Raw genomic sequence first — 16,099 nt, 5'->3', positions numbered from 1 at the left:
GACAGCTTGTGTACAGTGAACTATGGGATTACTAAAGTGGAAGGACAGCCTCTTCACGCAGAGCTGAGCAGGCCCATGGACAATTGCAACAATCTCAGGATGTCTCCAGTGAAAGGGATGCAGGAGAAGGGGGAACTGGATGAACTCGGTGATAAGTGTGACAGTAATGTCTCCAGCAGTAAGAAGAGGAGGCACAGAACAACTTTCACCAGTTTGCAGCTGGAGGAACTGGAGAAAGTATTTCAGAAAACTCACTACCCTGATGTCTATGTAAGGGAACAGCTAGCTCTGAGAACAGAGCTCACTGAGGCCAGAGTCCAGGTAGGAACCAAACTTCTGCATTTCCATGATAAGTCGTGCATTGTAGGAACTGGTAAACGACTCTCTTGGGGATTGTACAAAAGTCCATAAAGCTAAAGTAAATAGCTGATTTTGCTTTATTTCTTTATGGATATGAGCTGTTATGCTGCAGTACTAAGGTAACGTTATTTTTTTAAATAGCTTGTGTTGTTATTCTAGAAACCTGTTTAAAGGATGAGAAAACAACATCAATAGTAAAGTAGTCTTGATCTCTGGTAATCCTGTTTTACTGTCAGAATTCCAGGCAGCAAATACAAAAAGTGTTATATGTAAAGATCCCATTAAAAAGATGTTTTGCATGTAGTTCAGAGTGATGACAATGCAGAGCTTGGATGCAGAGGATTTTGTGAGTTACAGCATGAAAAGTACAATCTAAAAAGTAAGGAAATTCCTTGTTTCCATCCAAAGAATATGAAGTGAAACTGCTTATACATAAATGTGTATAAATATATCTCTGTGTGTGTGTGTGTGTTTGTGTCTGTGTAAAGCAAGCATGCAATCCTTTGATATTTGTTGTATGGAATGAGTTTAAATATCACAAAATTAGGAAGTACATTTGTTGGGTTTTAAACTTGTGTAACTGATTCATTCAGTATATACCCATATAGTAATCTCAACAGTATTTATGGCTTTAGATGTGTAATGGTGAGAAAAGAAGCTAAATATCCAGGAAATGCAGCCCTTCCCCCACTTAGAGATATTCCCTTAGAAAAGAGTGTGAGCTGCATTTTGCGAGTTTATCCTATTTTTAGAGGTATTCTCCACTCTGGTGATACTCATAATTTCAATTTAGGGAATATCAATCCTGTTGATTCTTGCAGACTGGGATTAATTTTTTTTAATTTAGTGACTTGAATATGATAACAACTTCACAACTTGTAATTAAACACATACTCGCACATGCATATAAAGAAATAGACGTCAGTGCACATGCATATGACTGAAATTAAACGAGGATCACTTTCAGAAATGAACTCTGCTAATTAATTTTATAAAGAAGTGTTCTCCTCATGTCTATTCAACCAGACAGCGTATTCACTGCTGTCATTCAAAAACAGAGTCCAAAATCGTGTGTCAGTTACATCGACATGATAGCAGTGATGCTGATGGAATTTAGTTCAGTGGCTTTTAACTCTTCAGTCTCTGTGCAATCCCTCTCCATCTGAATTTGGTACAGTTTTCCAAATATGACTTCCATTCATTAGGATTTAGCCTTGACTTAAAAAGAAGACGGCATAATGTTAAAACACTGTTCTTACAATTGCATAATTCTGGAACAATGATAACTATTCCAAGAATAAATTAATAGTCAGAACAAGGAGGGAACATATGGGCTAAAATATGTCAACTGAATTTTTATCACATTATTTTCTGTTTCTAGAAGCTTCATATGGTAAAAGTATTAAAAATAAGAGAGAAAATATAAAAATATATATGTCTGCACCAGACTCACAGAATATGCATTGTTATTTTATTTAGACACGTTCTCCCCTTTCTTAAAAGATAACTGATCTTTTTGCATTTCGCATATGTTAAATATGAAAGGAAATGGTGATCATTTTTATCCAGAGTAGCAAGAGTATTCCATCACAAGATTAAGCAATTTAAAAGGCCTTACATCATTAGAGGCAAGCATCTGGCAATTCAAGGATAACAAGCAGCAGATTTTTACATTGCTTTGTGGAGGCAAATGGTTACTTTATCTCTGCCAAGAGTCAGTTTCTAGTAAAGTGATGTAAACAGAAACATTTTGGGGGATTGTCAAAGGAAAAAAATGTGTACTTTTTTCTCATTTAGTTACTATAAATTAAAGCAAATTGTTTGATTTAGTTTAGCAGAGTGATCAGCTGGATACCTTACCCATTTCCCTTCACCGCCATTTCATCAACATCCAATTTAATATTTGTCCTGCATACATGCAGAGAGAGCCAACCTGAACCTAATTTATCTAAGTTGTTCTCTTTCCTGCTGCACTTCAGTGAAGTAATTGGCACCCATTTTAAGGAGATTGTCAAGGTCTTTTTTTCAGTGAAAGAGCTTCATACTAAATTCCCTTAGCGTGTTCTTGATGCCGCCTGTGGAGACAGGACAATTTTTTTTTTTCTCTAAACAATATATACTCAGCAGTTACATGCACAGGCCTTGCTTTGATTGCTGAGTACCTTTTAAAAGATTACACATATAAAATTTGCAACAAATCCTTGCGAATTAAAAAGAGTAAAATTATGCCCTGCTTGCTTAAGCAGCATCAAAAGACAGTTGAGTTCAAGGCAAAAACTTAATTATAAAACAAGCAGTGTTATTTTAAATATCCCACCATCAGAGATCAGAAAACATCCCTCAAAATGGGATTCACAGGCAGTGTCTATACAAAAAAAAAAATAAAATATCTATTAATGTATGTATCTATCCAAATGGATTCATGATCCATTTAGCAGGAAGACTAATCAATGACATTGTTTCCATTAAAAAGTAATGGTTCTGTTAGTAGTGTGACTTCTTTAAAAAGAGTCAGAATGAGTTTGCTCATAGCTGAACAATAAAGACTTGGTTGGATAGTACTACTTCTGTAAAGGAACAGTTACTTTTCTTAACAATCCCTTTAATTCATCTGGATAAATCTCAGCCTGTCCAACCTAAACTGAAAGAAAAAAAAAATTAAGACTACAGGACAATGACAGATATCAGTCACAGCAAGAAATGTGCATATAATATGTTTTGAGAAAAGAGCTGACCCTCAGAATACTACAGAACAGCCCAAAGGTTATTTAAGTATAAAGAAAGTAGCTTTTAGTTGGCAAGAAGGCATTTTTTCAGGTCTAAATTTTTTCATAGACTAAATATAAAGCATCATTCTTTAGTTTTCCGTTATCAGAACAGATATCACCTAACACAAATGTGAAAAAAAATGTCGTAATATTTTAAAACACTCTGTGTTCTCATGATTTTTTTGTCATCTTCTTGCCCTGTTAGCCTTCCTGATTACTCTTTTCATTACTACACTTGATAAAAGTTATGTATACTTCTAGGAGGCAGATCATGTGGGCATGTGAAATTAAGAGAAAGTTTCTTTACAATTTAATTTGCTGCTACTTGGTGATTTTCTTCTACAGAATAGAAATGTGTCAAGATTAGCACTGCTTAGCAGACTGATGTTTCCTCTGTCTTTTTTTTTTTTTTTTTTTTTTTTTTTTTTTTTTTTAGAAAGGACACAATGCATACTTTTAAAACAGCCAGAAATAACAAGTGGGTTTGACGCTGAGAAGACTGAAACTGCAAGAAATTCATCCTCAGGCAGAGAAATTCCCTTTCTAAGATAAACAGAAATTTTCAAAGCTACTGTCCAAAATCTCTTGGCTTTTTCCTAAAACTCTGCACAGTATGTAATTGAGTTTACCTTGATGATTGTTTCCTCATACACTATAGGTTTGGTTCCAGAATCGAAGAGCAAAATGGAGGAAAAGAGAACGCTATGGCCAGATTCAGCAAGCTAAGAGCCATTTTGCAGCCACCTATGATATATCTGTTCTTCCAAGGACTGACAGCTACCCTCAGGTATGGTAAAGGTTCTGCATTTACCTTCTCTTCCATCCTTAGGCATACACATGCACAGAAGATGCATGAAGACTTTTCTGTGTTTAGCTTTTTGTGTTCTTTAGACATGTCAACAGCACCTGCCACTGTGAACAACAGTTCTGACATCTAATATGAACAATTAACTCTTAAAATACAAGTATTTCTTAAACAACAATCTTAGGAGCTGCAGAGTTAAGTTATATACTGAGAATGCCTGGTAACATGGTTGTGCAGCTAAGTCTTTTCTGCACATAAAATTATGTGGAGATCTGCATCACTTTTAGGTCCATACACAAATTCCGGGGGAAGTCTAGACCCATTGAGATGGACAAGAATGATGTAATTCTGACCACAGTAAAGTCAGGATTTCTTTTCTGGGATACTTGTATTCACAGGCACAACAATCTTAACAACTCTGGTCTTGTACGCTTTGGTAAGATGAGGCATAAACTATGTGATCTCTTAGAAAGCTTCCTTCTGATGTATTAAACACACACCATTTCTTTATGGACCTCAGTAGACCATTGAATACAAGTCTTCTACTAGCATGAAACCATATTGTGGTCATGTAAAATCAGAACTGAATGTATATGACTGGGAGAGGGAGGCAGAGAGACAAGAAAGCTCTCTCTCTGACCGTAGTAGTGAGTTTAATTTATTTTTTTCTTTTTCAGTGCTCTGTTAGTATATAGTAAGGTATACTGTGTAATAAGATCCTAATCTTCTGTCTCTGTTCTCCAGTCCTTTGGTTTACTGCCTTGCCTCACTCTCTGCTATTGTTTTTCTGCTTGCTTGTTTTAGTACATTTAATACTTTTATTCTGAAGCCATTGTTTTTCATGTCTCTAGCTTCCCATTGCTTTTACCACATAATTAAAAATAAAAGCACCATGCAAAGCAAAAATATTGTATGGCTCCCTGTGGTAGAGTCCTTCCACTGCTAGTGTCCTGATGCTCTTCTAGTTCATTAGGCAGCAGTACCTCTGGCAGCCTTAAGAACAGACTCATTAAGTGGGCTTGCTTTGGTCACACTCTACACAGACTGAATGTGACTAGTTTTGAACCAGAGGACTTGAGCCCACGTGTCATCTACCCTGCTTGAAGTGCTTTACCTCTGAGGAGGTTGCATGTTACGAGGTTTGGTGCTTGGGCCAGAGATGCTTTGTGTTCCAGCAGCTCAGAACAGGGATACAACCATTTCAGATCTGGTGGCACTTATAAGTCTGCCTGTTTTAATTTTATAATGTAATAGTGCACTAGACCAAATTACATCAGAAACTACTGCATGATACACTCTGTGTTTAAGTAGGAGGACACAATACTTGTTTGAGACCAACCTGCGTGGAAGTATGCAAAAAGACCATAAAGAAACCTAGGTAGAGTCGCAAAGACAGAGATGCATGGTCACTCACAGATCTCACTCAAGGTGTTCAAGTATCTTCTGGAGGCCTTTCTGACTTATCTATAGCATCACAGCAGATGATATAAGGAATAATACTTAAGCTCTGGGCTTTTTATCTCTGACTTAATTCTTTAGACTAAATTTTGTGTCTTCAAGCTCATATTTTATTTTTAGTAGGACTGCATCTTCAAACTTTCCCAACTGGCAGAACTCCCATTAGCCAAATATAATGGAATAATGCAAATCATTGGTAAGCACTTAAGATTGTTGTCCTAAAATTAAAGTTCTTAAAAAAGAAACAAATTCCATGAGAATAACATCCATAACAATCTAAACACAATGAAATATCTATTCTATACTTTCAGGTTGTTATAAAGATGAGTGAATTCACTGCATTTCTCTTTATGAATTTGTTAAAAAACGTCTTTCTGAGGCTGACGACAAAACTAAGTTTCAGTCTGGCAAAAATTTCCATGAGTAATTTATAAGTTCTTAAACCCAGGAGATTGAAATGGAAATGTCAGTACCATAATCTTAAATAAAGGAACTCTAAAATATGTAGAAATATAAAATGTATACTCATTCATAAACATAAATATGTGGTACTTACCTACAACCACAGGCTAACACACTGCAGGTAAACACATGGGCACAATCATGTAATTGAGTCTGGTCACCTCCATGAGAAAATTGCGTTGTACTGTACTGTACTTCATGAACAGGAACAAAGAGCTAAATGAAGGTGTGAGTCCACTTTATATTGGCTATTTCAGTTGAGTGTTCGCATGCATAGTTTGGCTGCATAATAAAAACAAGGTATCTTACTCCACAGTGAAGAAAGCGAGTACTTTGCTGTATGCTGGAATATGTATAGGTATCCATTTATATCTTATATCAGCAATTATCACAGAACAGTCAATGCACGTTCATGTTCTTGCTGAACTGGTGGTAATTCTTCATAGTTTCAAGGTCTTAAATCCTTACCTTCAGTAAAACCATGTCTATATCATATACGTAACATTTCCAGTAAGAACGCTTGAGACAATGAAAATCTATATGAAAACCAATGACCATTAACATTACTACATTGAAATCTTTTGAACTAGATGTCCATTTATAAATGCCCCACTTATGGAAAATAAATATAAAGTCCATGACTTTCTATAAACTCATTAATCTATCCCACAGTTCAGGCAGAATGAGATATTTAAAATTGTTAGCTTCTTGTTTGGCTTTAGTGTTGTAGATTTTCAGTGTAGTTAATGCAAGAAAATAAATCAAGTATCCTTTTTTTTTCTTTTCCTTTTTTAACCTCTTTATTTTTTTTTTTTTCTCCCATGTGTACAAGCACTCTTACTGTGACACTGACATCAGTAAATATTAGACAAGCTTTGCCATACTACTGAGTAACTAGTTTTTCTTGGGGATTGTGGAATACAGATCACTAGAGCTTATTTATGGAGCCTTTATTAACATGGAGGAAAACAGACTCTCTGTTGCTGACAAAAAAATATAAGAATAATGTTGAAAAATGATGAAATCAAGCTGAGATATGTACTGCTGTGTGGCAGAAGGAACAGGAAGAAATGTGAATTTCTGGTGTGAATTATATGAATTTGCAGCCTGAAGATTTCTGTTTTGAACCCCACCATGGATATGTTCACAAAACAGACATCCCACTTACATTCCAGCAGAAACGTCAGTCTCTTTTGCAGTCAAAAGAGGGTGTGGAGACCTCTGCTTAGTCTCTTCACCAATTATCTTCATCAAGTACAAATTAAGAACATGATGTTGTTATGCATTGTGTGACTATATAAACCTGGAAGGTTTTCCTGTGAGGAAATGATCTTTTCAACTTAGTTCACATAGAAGGTTGGCACTGAATCAGAGAATGGTTGAAGTTGGAAGGGTTCTCTGGAGGTGGTCTGGTCCAACCCCCATTTCTATAATACAGTCTAATTTTGTTATTAAATTACACATCTTTATTTTCAAAATAATAATAAACAATATATTTTTTTTTTTTCGTAGATCATAATTCTTTACTTTGCTAATTCAGTCTAACCTTAATTATTTTTCCAGTATGTTGACTTCAGGTGTTCCTTATTGTACAAAATAATTACTCAGCTGGCTGCCAAGAAGTTCAGTATCTCCTAAACTGTCCAAATTCTTCATACATACATCTTTAATTGTACTGGCAAGATCTGGATTGCAGAAGACAGTTAGTACAATATTCCAGGACAATCATCTGTTATTCACATGTTTTTTCTAGGCTTTAACATTAAAAATACCAGTGTTGTTGTTTTATCTCAGATGAAATATTTAACTTTTGAGAAAATTATGCTAAAGATCGGATTTTTCTAGGTAAATATTATATACAGTGCTTTTAATTCATTTTAGTAAAAGTTTGCAGTTTCACTATTTAAGCTTCAAGTTTCTCTTACAGATGCAACACATTGTGGTCTAAGTCATCTAAAGTGCACTCAGAAAACAATTCACTGGTTAAAACTCATCCCAGACACTTTGAGCCTCAGAGCTAACTAGCTGTATTCTGCTGACGGTATAAAAGCTAAGAGGTGGCATAACATGGGGGGAAATAAGTGTAGATTCACTTTATGGAGGTGTTTGCTTCAATTCATCTGAGTAAATGTTAGTAAACAAGTTGTACTTGATTTGGTCACCAAAATACAGTGTCTAGCATTGTTAGAGATGTACTGAGCTATCTGAGACATGGTTACATGGTTACAGTGCTGATGAACAGGACTTACAAGAAGGATGCACCCTTCAGGGGAGGCAATTGGTGGTCAGATAAATATTAGACATTTTCGTTTAGGAAACAACCAAAAGGACTTTTAGAACAGAGATGGGTTCCCTTTAAAGTTGTTGAAAACCTGTTCAAAGAAGTTTTCCTAAAGTATAAAATAGGTAAGATGATCTCTAGAAATGTATTTTTTTCCCTGCTGTCTGGTTCAGCTGCAGACATCTATAGTTATCTTAGATGGATATATATATTATGTGTTGGGAGAGGAATAATGAAAAGGTTGCTTAGTCTTGGTCTTCTCTTACCTTATTGGTCTTTCCTAGGCTACTTTTACTGTCCTATGCCAAGTGAGATTTCTGATGCTACAAAGGGTGCTTGACCTTGTCAGATTTAATGTTTAAGTATGAGAAGTAGCAAGGGACCAAAAAGCCTGGGACAAAATTCAATTTTATCTCCTCCTTATTTACACACGAGTGAAATTTGATCAAAAGCCTACACAAGTATCTACAAACCTCCAGATTTCTCTGTATGAGTTAAATTTATAAAGATGTTATCAGTGCATCAGTATATAAATAAACATTAAATTGTATCCTTGAAAAGTAGATATAAGAGGCAACATTTTGCCCCACCTAAACTCTTTCCATACTTTTCATCTTTTCTATTTGCTTGTTCTTTGGGTCTAGCTCTTTTTTTTTTTTTGTTATTTTTCTAAGTTCTTCTGAAAGGATTTATCCTGTTACACTGTTATAGTTTCCCTCTTACTATCACGTGTGAAATGTATTGTTTGCTTCTCTTATTTACTTGAAAATGCAGGCAATAGTTGGATAGGACTGAATTTTTTTTTATTTTATTTTTTTTTTTTAAAAACCAGCCTAGTGAAGGAGGGAATCCCAAGGAGACAAAAGCATGTTAAAGGTGTAGGAACTGGAGTGATACAGGTGTATAAAGAAGGAAGAATGTTGAAATCTCAAAAATAGAAGGAGGAGGATGAAGTTTACATTACATCCACCAGACTGATAAATCAAATTTTAAATGTTGAACAGTACAAAACAAATCACATGATTTGTTTTGGCAATCAAAGAGTGTAGAAGTGGTATCTGTATACATGTGTTATGTACTAAGTCCTTGGATCATCATTATACTTCTGCTCTAGCCTTGGTACATATGGATAATTCTCATTAGCAATAAACTTAGTTACATGCTCCAATTAAATCTTTTATATGGCATATATTAGACACCACATGTTATATGACTTCAAAATTATTTTAACTGTAGTAGACGTGTAAATGACAGTTAATCACATAGTACATTAAGGCTGTGGGTACACTGATTAAGTAGGAGTAGATGTGGTAGACATATCTGAGCTAGCTTCAAAGAAGTTTTATCATATATTCAAGCTGTCTAGCTGTGACAGCATGGAGCTCAGGCTAGGCCACCACCTGCATGGTATGTTAGTTGCTACATATGTGCTGACTTGTACTGCTGTGGCTGATCTTCCAACAAGAGTAACATTTTTAATAGTTTGGGGGGTGTCTGTTCCACACAAAATGGTTTGTGCACTGTGCTTTTATTTTCTCTTTGTTCTAAACCATCACTGTATGTGGTCATCCTCACAGTCTCAACATTTGGTTTATTGCTTTCTTTTTGTTTGTTTGTTTTGTTTGTGAAACGTATTTCTTTAAGTGTGTGGGTAATTTTAGCTGGGGCTTAATTATAAGGCGAATACATTTTTTCTGAGATGGAAACTTCTTTTTAATAGTATTTTCAAAGTATGAAATTTTGTCTTTAACTGTATCATAGATGTGAAACACAATTAATTCTTATTGTAACTGGCCCTGAGATTGCAGTAGGAAGTAGTGGCAGTTTATATACAAAGCATCCTGTACAAGAATGAAAGCTTGATGACTTTGCAAATTCTGCATTATTTTACACCTTAGCAAACTTGTTAAACGTAGAATCAAAGGAAGAGATTTTTATTTTGGCCACTAAATGTAAGACCTAAATGTGGACTAAATGGGTCTATCACATATTTTAGAGCTGTAGCATTAAGTCTCTCACTACCAAGGGCCAACTTGCATTTTATGGACATATTTGAAAATGGTGTGCTGCAGCTCTCTCATATGTGTGTGAACTCAATACAGTACAGAAGATCTTCACATGTTCGTTAAGTCTAACAGCTCCTATAAAATGATCACAAATTACACCAAGAAGTATTCTGTCTAGATATAAAGGGAAAAAATACAATGAGAGTAGTAAAATCTTGGAACAAGTTCCTCATAGAAGTTATTGAATCTCTCTACCTGGAGCTACTTAAAATGTGATTGGATAGGCCTTGAGTAACCTGATATAAATTCAAAGTTAGCTGTGAGCAAGGGTTTGAAACAATAATCCCGGAGGTCCTTTTCAGTTTAAATTATTCTGAGTGTCTATGAATCTGCAAATTCAAGAAGTACAGGCAAATCTCTGCCCATACTTTTTATGTTCTTAAGGACCCCAGAAAAAAAACATACTGTGGCAAGTGACAGACCAAATTATTTGTGCTGATGGACTAGGAACAGCCTATAGATCACGAGTTGTACACTATCATTTCATCTGTCTGAAGTAGCTCCCTATGCAAGCACAGGTTTCATGTTTTCTGGGCAGCATTAGGCTTGTTGCTTCACACAAAGAGAGGAATGACAAAGATTTAATTCTTTGACACTCATGTTTTCTATAATTAAGTAAATTCTTAACTGTAGTTAGTGCCACTGTTGTCTCCCTTGCAAAGCCCAAGAACATCCTGAAAACAGAATCAATGTGCAGTTTCTAATTATTTGAGTAATTATAATAGCATATAACATATATTATGTAATACAGTAACAACAGCAACAATAATATTACTTCATATTTAGAGATCTTAAAAGAGATTAATATTTAGTTTCCCATGTGAAGCACTAAAATACATGTCCACTCAAATAGAAGATGTGTGTGCTTATATATGTGACTGTTGGAAACAGACTCCAGTCTGGATAAGCAGGTGACTCAGCTAGCATGAGTCAAGACATTTGGTGATGGGAGAACCAAAGATGGGTAAGTGATAGTAGAACTCTCAGAAAATGTGGAGATTTGAGTTTACGTAATTTCTCCAGGTGCTGTGTAAGATGGTTGAATCTTCATGAGCATGAAATTTTGACAGAAATAAAGCAATAACACCGAGTGGGATGACCAATTACTTCAGCTAATATTCTTCCTCAGTGTCAAGCAGAAGGTCATATGCTTAGGAAATGATATCATAACCATGTTATCAGCCATAACTCTCCAGTTATGTTCTTGTCACAGCTATGAAATCCTACTTTTTTCTTCTATCAGGAAAGCTGTGTGCGTGTGTGTGTATAAAATATACAGTAGGTAAATATATTGAAGGGCTCTGGTAATTTCATGGTAACCACAAGAGCAAAGCTCAAGTTGTTTGTGATGTTAACAGAAACCAGAGATGTACTGTATGTATAGCCTCATTCACAGTCCCTGAATTGCCTTTTATACAGTTCATGGATCACACAAGAGTTTAAGAGGAAAAATATTTTCTTTAAATTCATGTACATAATGTCCCTTTTCCTTCCAACATACCAGAATAAGATCTGATAATTCTGACTTATTGTAAAACATTACTGTATTTATTTTTAATACAGAAATACCTTCTGCACCTAAATTTTACTACAAGATATTTATGTTGTAAATCCTTGCTAAGAAATGAAAATCTGTTATCAAAAATGAAGTCACTTGACCAACTAAAATGAATAGAATATTGATATGGTTGATTCTTTTGAAAAGCGTTAAGTGTCTCATGAGAGAAGATGTAAAACTTTTCTAGCATTCTGTGGCATTTCTGAAGTTAAGTTTACTAATTTGGATTCCTTCCTCTAAGGAAGAAACCTAGGGCAAACCTTTGAAAGTATTAGGAATGACTAGTTTGTGAACATATTTCTTTAACAAGACATTGGTATGTTTTAGGAGATTTGCAGATGAATTCTGTTCTCATTTACACCTGTGAAATCTCACTGAAGTTAAATTGAAAGACATTTGTCTAGGATAAAAATATCAGGAAAATTTGTGGTACCAAACTTAGTTTACTGCAAACCGAACTGCTAGAAATATGGAAGGAAAAAGTGATTTTGTGATACCTCCAGACCACGTAGGTTATTGGGCACTTTCAGGCTGAGCCTCTGAACCTTTTGAAGTCTTCCCATCATGAGTGTATTAAAGGCAAACTCATGCATGTTCCTATTTAAACAGATTATTTAGGAAACTTCTCCCTATAATTATATCTGTGCAACCTGGACAACTGCGGTAGTTGGCGTAGTTTGGCATAGCGTTTCTTAGAAAGAAATCTTAGCAAGTCAGATAAATGAGACTTTGTTTTGTGTGAGTTAGCTTGAGAGATGATGAGTTCCTTCAGAATTAGCTCCTGTATTATATGCGGCAGAGATGAACTAGTCTCTCCCTGGGCAAATTCATCCTCTTGCGAAGGTTCTGAGACTAACCATTTGGCCTGGAAATACCATCAGAAAGAATGGAATTCTGAGTGCATGTGTTTGAAATATACTTTTTTTTTTTTTTTTTTTCCTGGATTCTTTTATAGTTGTATCACCTCTCTGTTTCAATTCGGTAAAGAGTTGTATAAGCAAAACAAACTGAAATGGAACAGAAATAGAAATGTGGAAATAGAAATGGGTGACTTCTTTTGTAGGAAGAAAGGGAAAGAAAACCCCAGCAGTTGTTTAGTCTGTCACTGTTGCTGCAAGAAACATAAATGTAGCCATGCAATACAATAAAGTACAACTAAAAGTTTCTAGTGTTCCTGAGCAGCAACAACCAAAAGACGACTTTTGTATGGATGACTCGGTTCCTGATTTTCCCAGTTCATGATTAAGACAGAATGTGTGCAGCTTGAGCTTTTAATTAAAGTGGAATATTTTCTAGATCTTATAGTCTTTCAGCTTCTTTACTACTCCCTTCTGTACTGTAATCACATGCTATGTAGTTCCAAACTCATTAAGTCTGAGAAGGCAGTGAGCCTTATAAGTCCTAGCGGATAACTTCTCAGTTGCCATACATTTAACTACCACTCTTTCCAGCTCTTTCAGGGTCTCTTGTTTCCTTCCTGTCATATTCTGTAAATCTGTACTAGGATCTGAGAAAACTTCCAGGCAATAGGACACTCAGTAGTCCCTGAATCCTGAGTCGTAAGAGATGTACTGATCTTTGTGGGAATGTTCTGTGTGGTTGAATGCAATGTAAGCAAGACAGTGGTTCACATTGGTCCAGATAAGATATCCCCAGATAAACCACCTGTTCTCTGAATATCCAAAACAAGTTTTTATGATTATAAGTCAAAACTGGCTCAGGTGGTTTAATTAAAGAGCAATAAGGCATCTGAGGTTTATGGGAAAATGTTTGAGAGTTTTCTAAAAACTGATAAAGGGAGGAGGGAAGGAGAGGAACTGGAAAGTTCTGAAACTCTCACTAGAGTCTCTTTCCTCCTGTAGATCTCAGGAGGCCCACAAGAAGGAGGAAAAATCCTCGATATCCTTTCCCAGGCACCTTATTCACTCCATTACCTCTCAGCAGACCACCTAAGATATGCAGGAGGAGATGCCTGAGGTGTGCCCAAAGAGCTGTGCGTATGTGTGTGTGTGGAAAGGCAAGCTGCATTCGTGAGAGTGTATGTATGTATGCATGTCTGTGTAAACAAGGAGTTGGTCAGACCAAGAGTTTGGGGAGACATGTTGCCACCATGACTTTTCCCGTCTTCTGTAGGAAACTGAAATGGAGCGTTTACTGTTTTTTTCTTGCTGCTGGAATTAACAAGGAGCCCAAATTAGTTTGTCAGCTCCTGATGACCCCTGCTAATACAACTGTTCAAAATATTATCTTTTAAAATAAGAGTCTATCTCATCCCCGCTATCTGCACTAGATCTCAGCTACATGAGTTCAGTGAACCATAATTAATTTCTTCATCTTGTTGGTGGTTTGGTGGGTATGTGTTGTTGCAAAGTAATAGGACAATGGGATAAAAACAACTCAGCATTAGAAGCATGTTTTCATTCTCTGTGTGTGTATGTATGTCTGTCATAATTCATTACTTCCCCTGACCTCTACTTTGGCAGAAAAAAAATTACTCAGCTAGAGAGATAACCTACATATCTTAAAGCCAAAATTCCTTTGTCTATGGATTTGGAACATGAAGGCAAAATTAAGTTTGAAGTGGGAATTCACTTTATAGTGCTAACGAAAGAGTAACTGCAATTACTTCAACGTATAGCAGAGAATAAGACATGTGGGCTCAATCCCAGTGCATCAGAGCAATGATATACTGAATAGACAACAGATTTTTAGGATGAAGACAAGTTTAGGAAAGTTAAAAAAAAAAAAAAAAAAAAAATGATATTTATATATATTGTATTTAAAATCAACATTCAGGAAAGAGATATAAGTAAAAGTGGAGAAGAAAGATAAAGCTGTATATTGTATAATGGTGAGTGCGAGCGAGAAATGGCCAAGGAAGTCAGAGATCGTCAGAAATTCTATCCATATAATACTGATAGAGAGATATAGAGAGTTGAAAAAGACAGAACAGTTGCTGAGCGTGAAGTTAGATTGAAACAAAGTGAATAGAGAAGGAATGAAAGAATGCAGTCTGAGATAATGACAGGATCTGACTTGTGCTAGGCCTTGAAAATATTTCTGTCTGTTCATCCCGAAACAAATAAGTGAAAAATACCTATCCAGAAATAGCATCTATACATAGATGATAGGAGAAGGCCTGAGACTCAGGATGAGGCTTTAAGTGACTGCCAAGTATAGAAGACATTACACATCAAAGCTTGAATACGTGGTTACTCCAGATCTTCAGCAGACATTGCTGGTAACCACAAAGTTTGTCTCCTAGTCTGTCATGCAACGGTTTCCAGGGATGCACAGTGCAGCCAGTTAAGGCTGAGAGCTGAAGTAGAAATGGCCTCAAGTATAATTTCATATAAAAGCATCATGGAAAGAATTTTTATCTTAAAACCATCTTTGAAACAACTTCAGGTTTGGATGTATTATCAACCATGCCTGTGTTTTATGGATTCATTTATTTTAAAGGAATTATGCAAGACTTCTCAAAATTTAATTTTGCAAATATTTATTGGGCTTTGTCACTTGAGAAATTCTGGTTTGTTTTGTTTACCCTTTTATTCTGTTTTCTACTATTACATTAGGAAAGAATTCTGATGAGGAGAAGCTTTTATGGTGAAAACAGCTACAATATTGACACTGACACCTTTTCTTTGAAGTCAGCTGTGTGCTTTCACTATTTTTTACTGATTAGTTGGGCTGACAGCATCCTGAGGTTCAGTGGTAAACAGGACAGAGCCATGGGGCAAATGGATGACAGAGCAAGGAATATGATTCAGCAGCCCTTGCTTAAGGATGATCCAGTATTTTGACCCATGTAATGTCTTCATGATATTTTCTAATATGATTGCAGAGAACTAGTTAAGCACTTGTTGCTTGTTTTAGAGGAGAATTAATAATGGATGTGGTTAAGTAAAGCAAACCAAACATAGCAGAAAACAAAAGATGAACTATCTAAATTTAATCTTATTCATTTTATATGTTCCAGATTCAGAACAATCTGTGGGCAGGGAATGCGGCTAGCGGTTCTGTGGTTACCTCCTGCATGCTGCCACGAGATACGTCGTCCTGCATGACGCCTTATTCCCACTCACCCCGGACAGATTCTGGCTACACGGGATTTTCAAACCACCAGAATCAATTCAGCCACATGCCCCTCAATAATTTTTTCACTGACTCTTTACTTTCTGGGGCAACCAATGGACATGCTTTTGAAACCAAGCCAGAGTTTGAAAGGAGGTCCTCCAGCATTGCAGTTCTACGGATGAAAGCCAAAGAGCATGCTGCTAATATTTCCTGGGCCATGTAATACAGCAGTACCCTGTCTTCGTTTCCTTTTTTTTTTTT

At 36.0% G+C, this 16,099-nt stretch overlaps 1 protein-coding gene across 1 annotated transcript in view; it reads left to right on the top strand.

Moving 5' to 3' along the window:
- The window catches only part of ALX1 (ALX homeobox 1), a 16,604-nt gene extending 543 nt beyond the window's left edge, over positions 1-16,061 (top strand). Inside the window, exons 2-4 of the mRNA XM_026868368.1 lie at positions 17-321; positions 3,787-3,915; positions 15,741-16,061. Of these exons, the coding sequence (XP_026724169.1) occupies positions 17-321; positions 3,787-3,915; positions 15,741-16,061 (755 nt within the window). The remainder of the gene's footprint in view (positions 1-16; positions 322-3,786; positions 3,916-15,740) is intronic.
- The last annotated feature ends 38 nt before the right edge of the window (positions 16,062-16,099 follow it).

This window comes from Athene cunicularia (assembly GCF_003259725.1).
Source record: "Athene cunicularia isolate RWA chromosome 1 unlocalized genomic scaffold, athCun1 chr1_part2, whole genome shotgun sequence".
Lineage (NCBI taxonomy): Eukaryota > Metazoa > Chordata > Aves > Strigiformes > Strigidae > Athene > Athene cunicularia.
The sequence above is the reverse complement of the archived record's forward strand: the minus strand, read 5'-3'. Positions and strand labels throughout refer to the sequence as shown.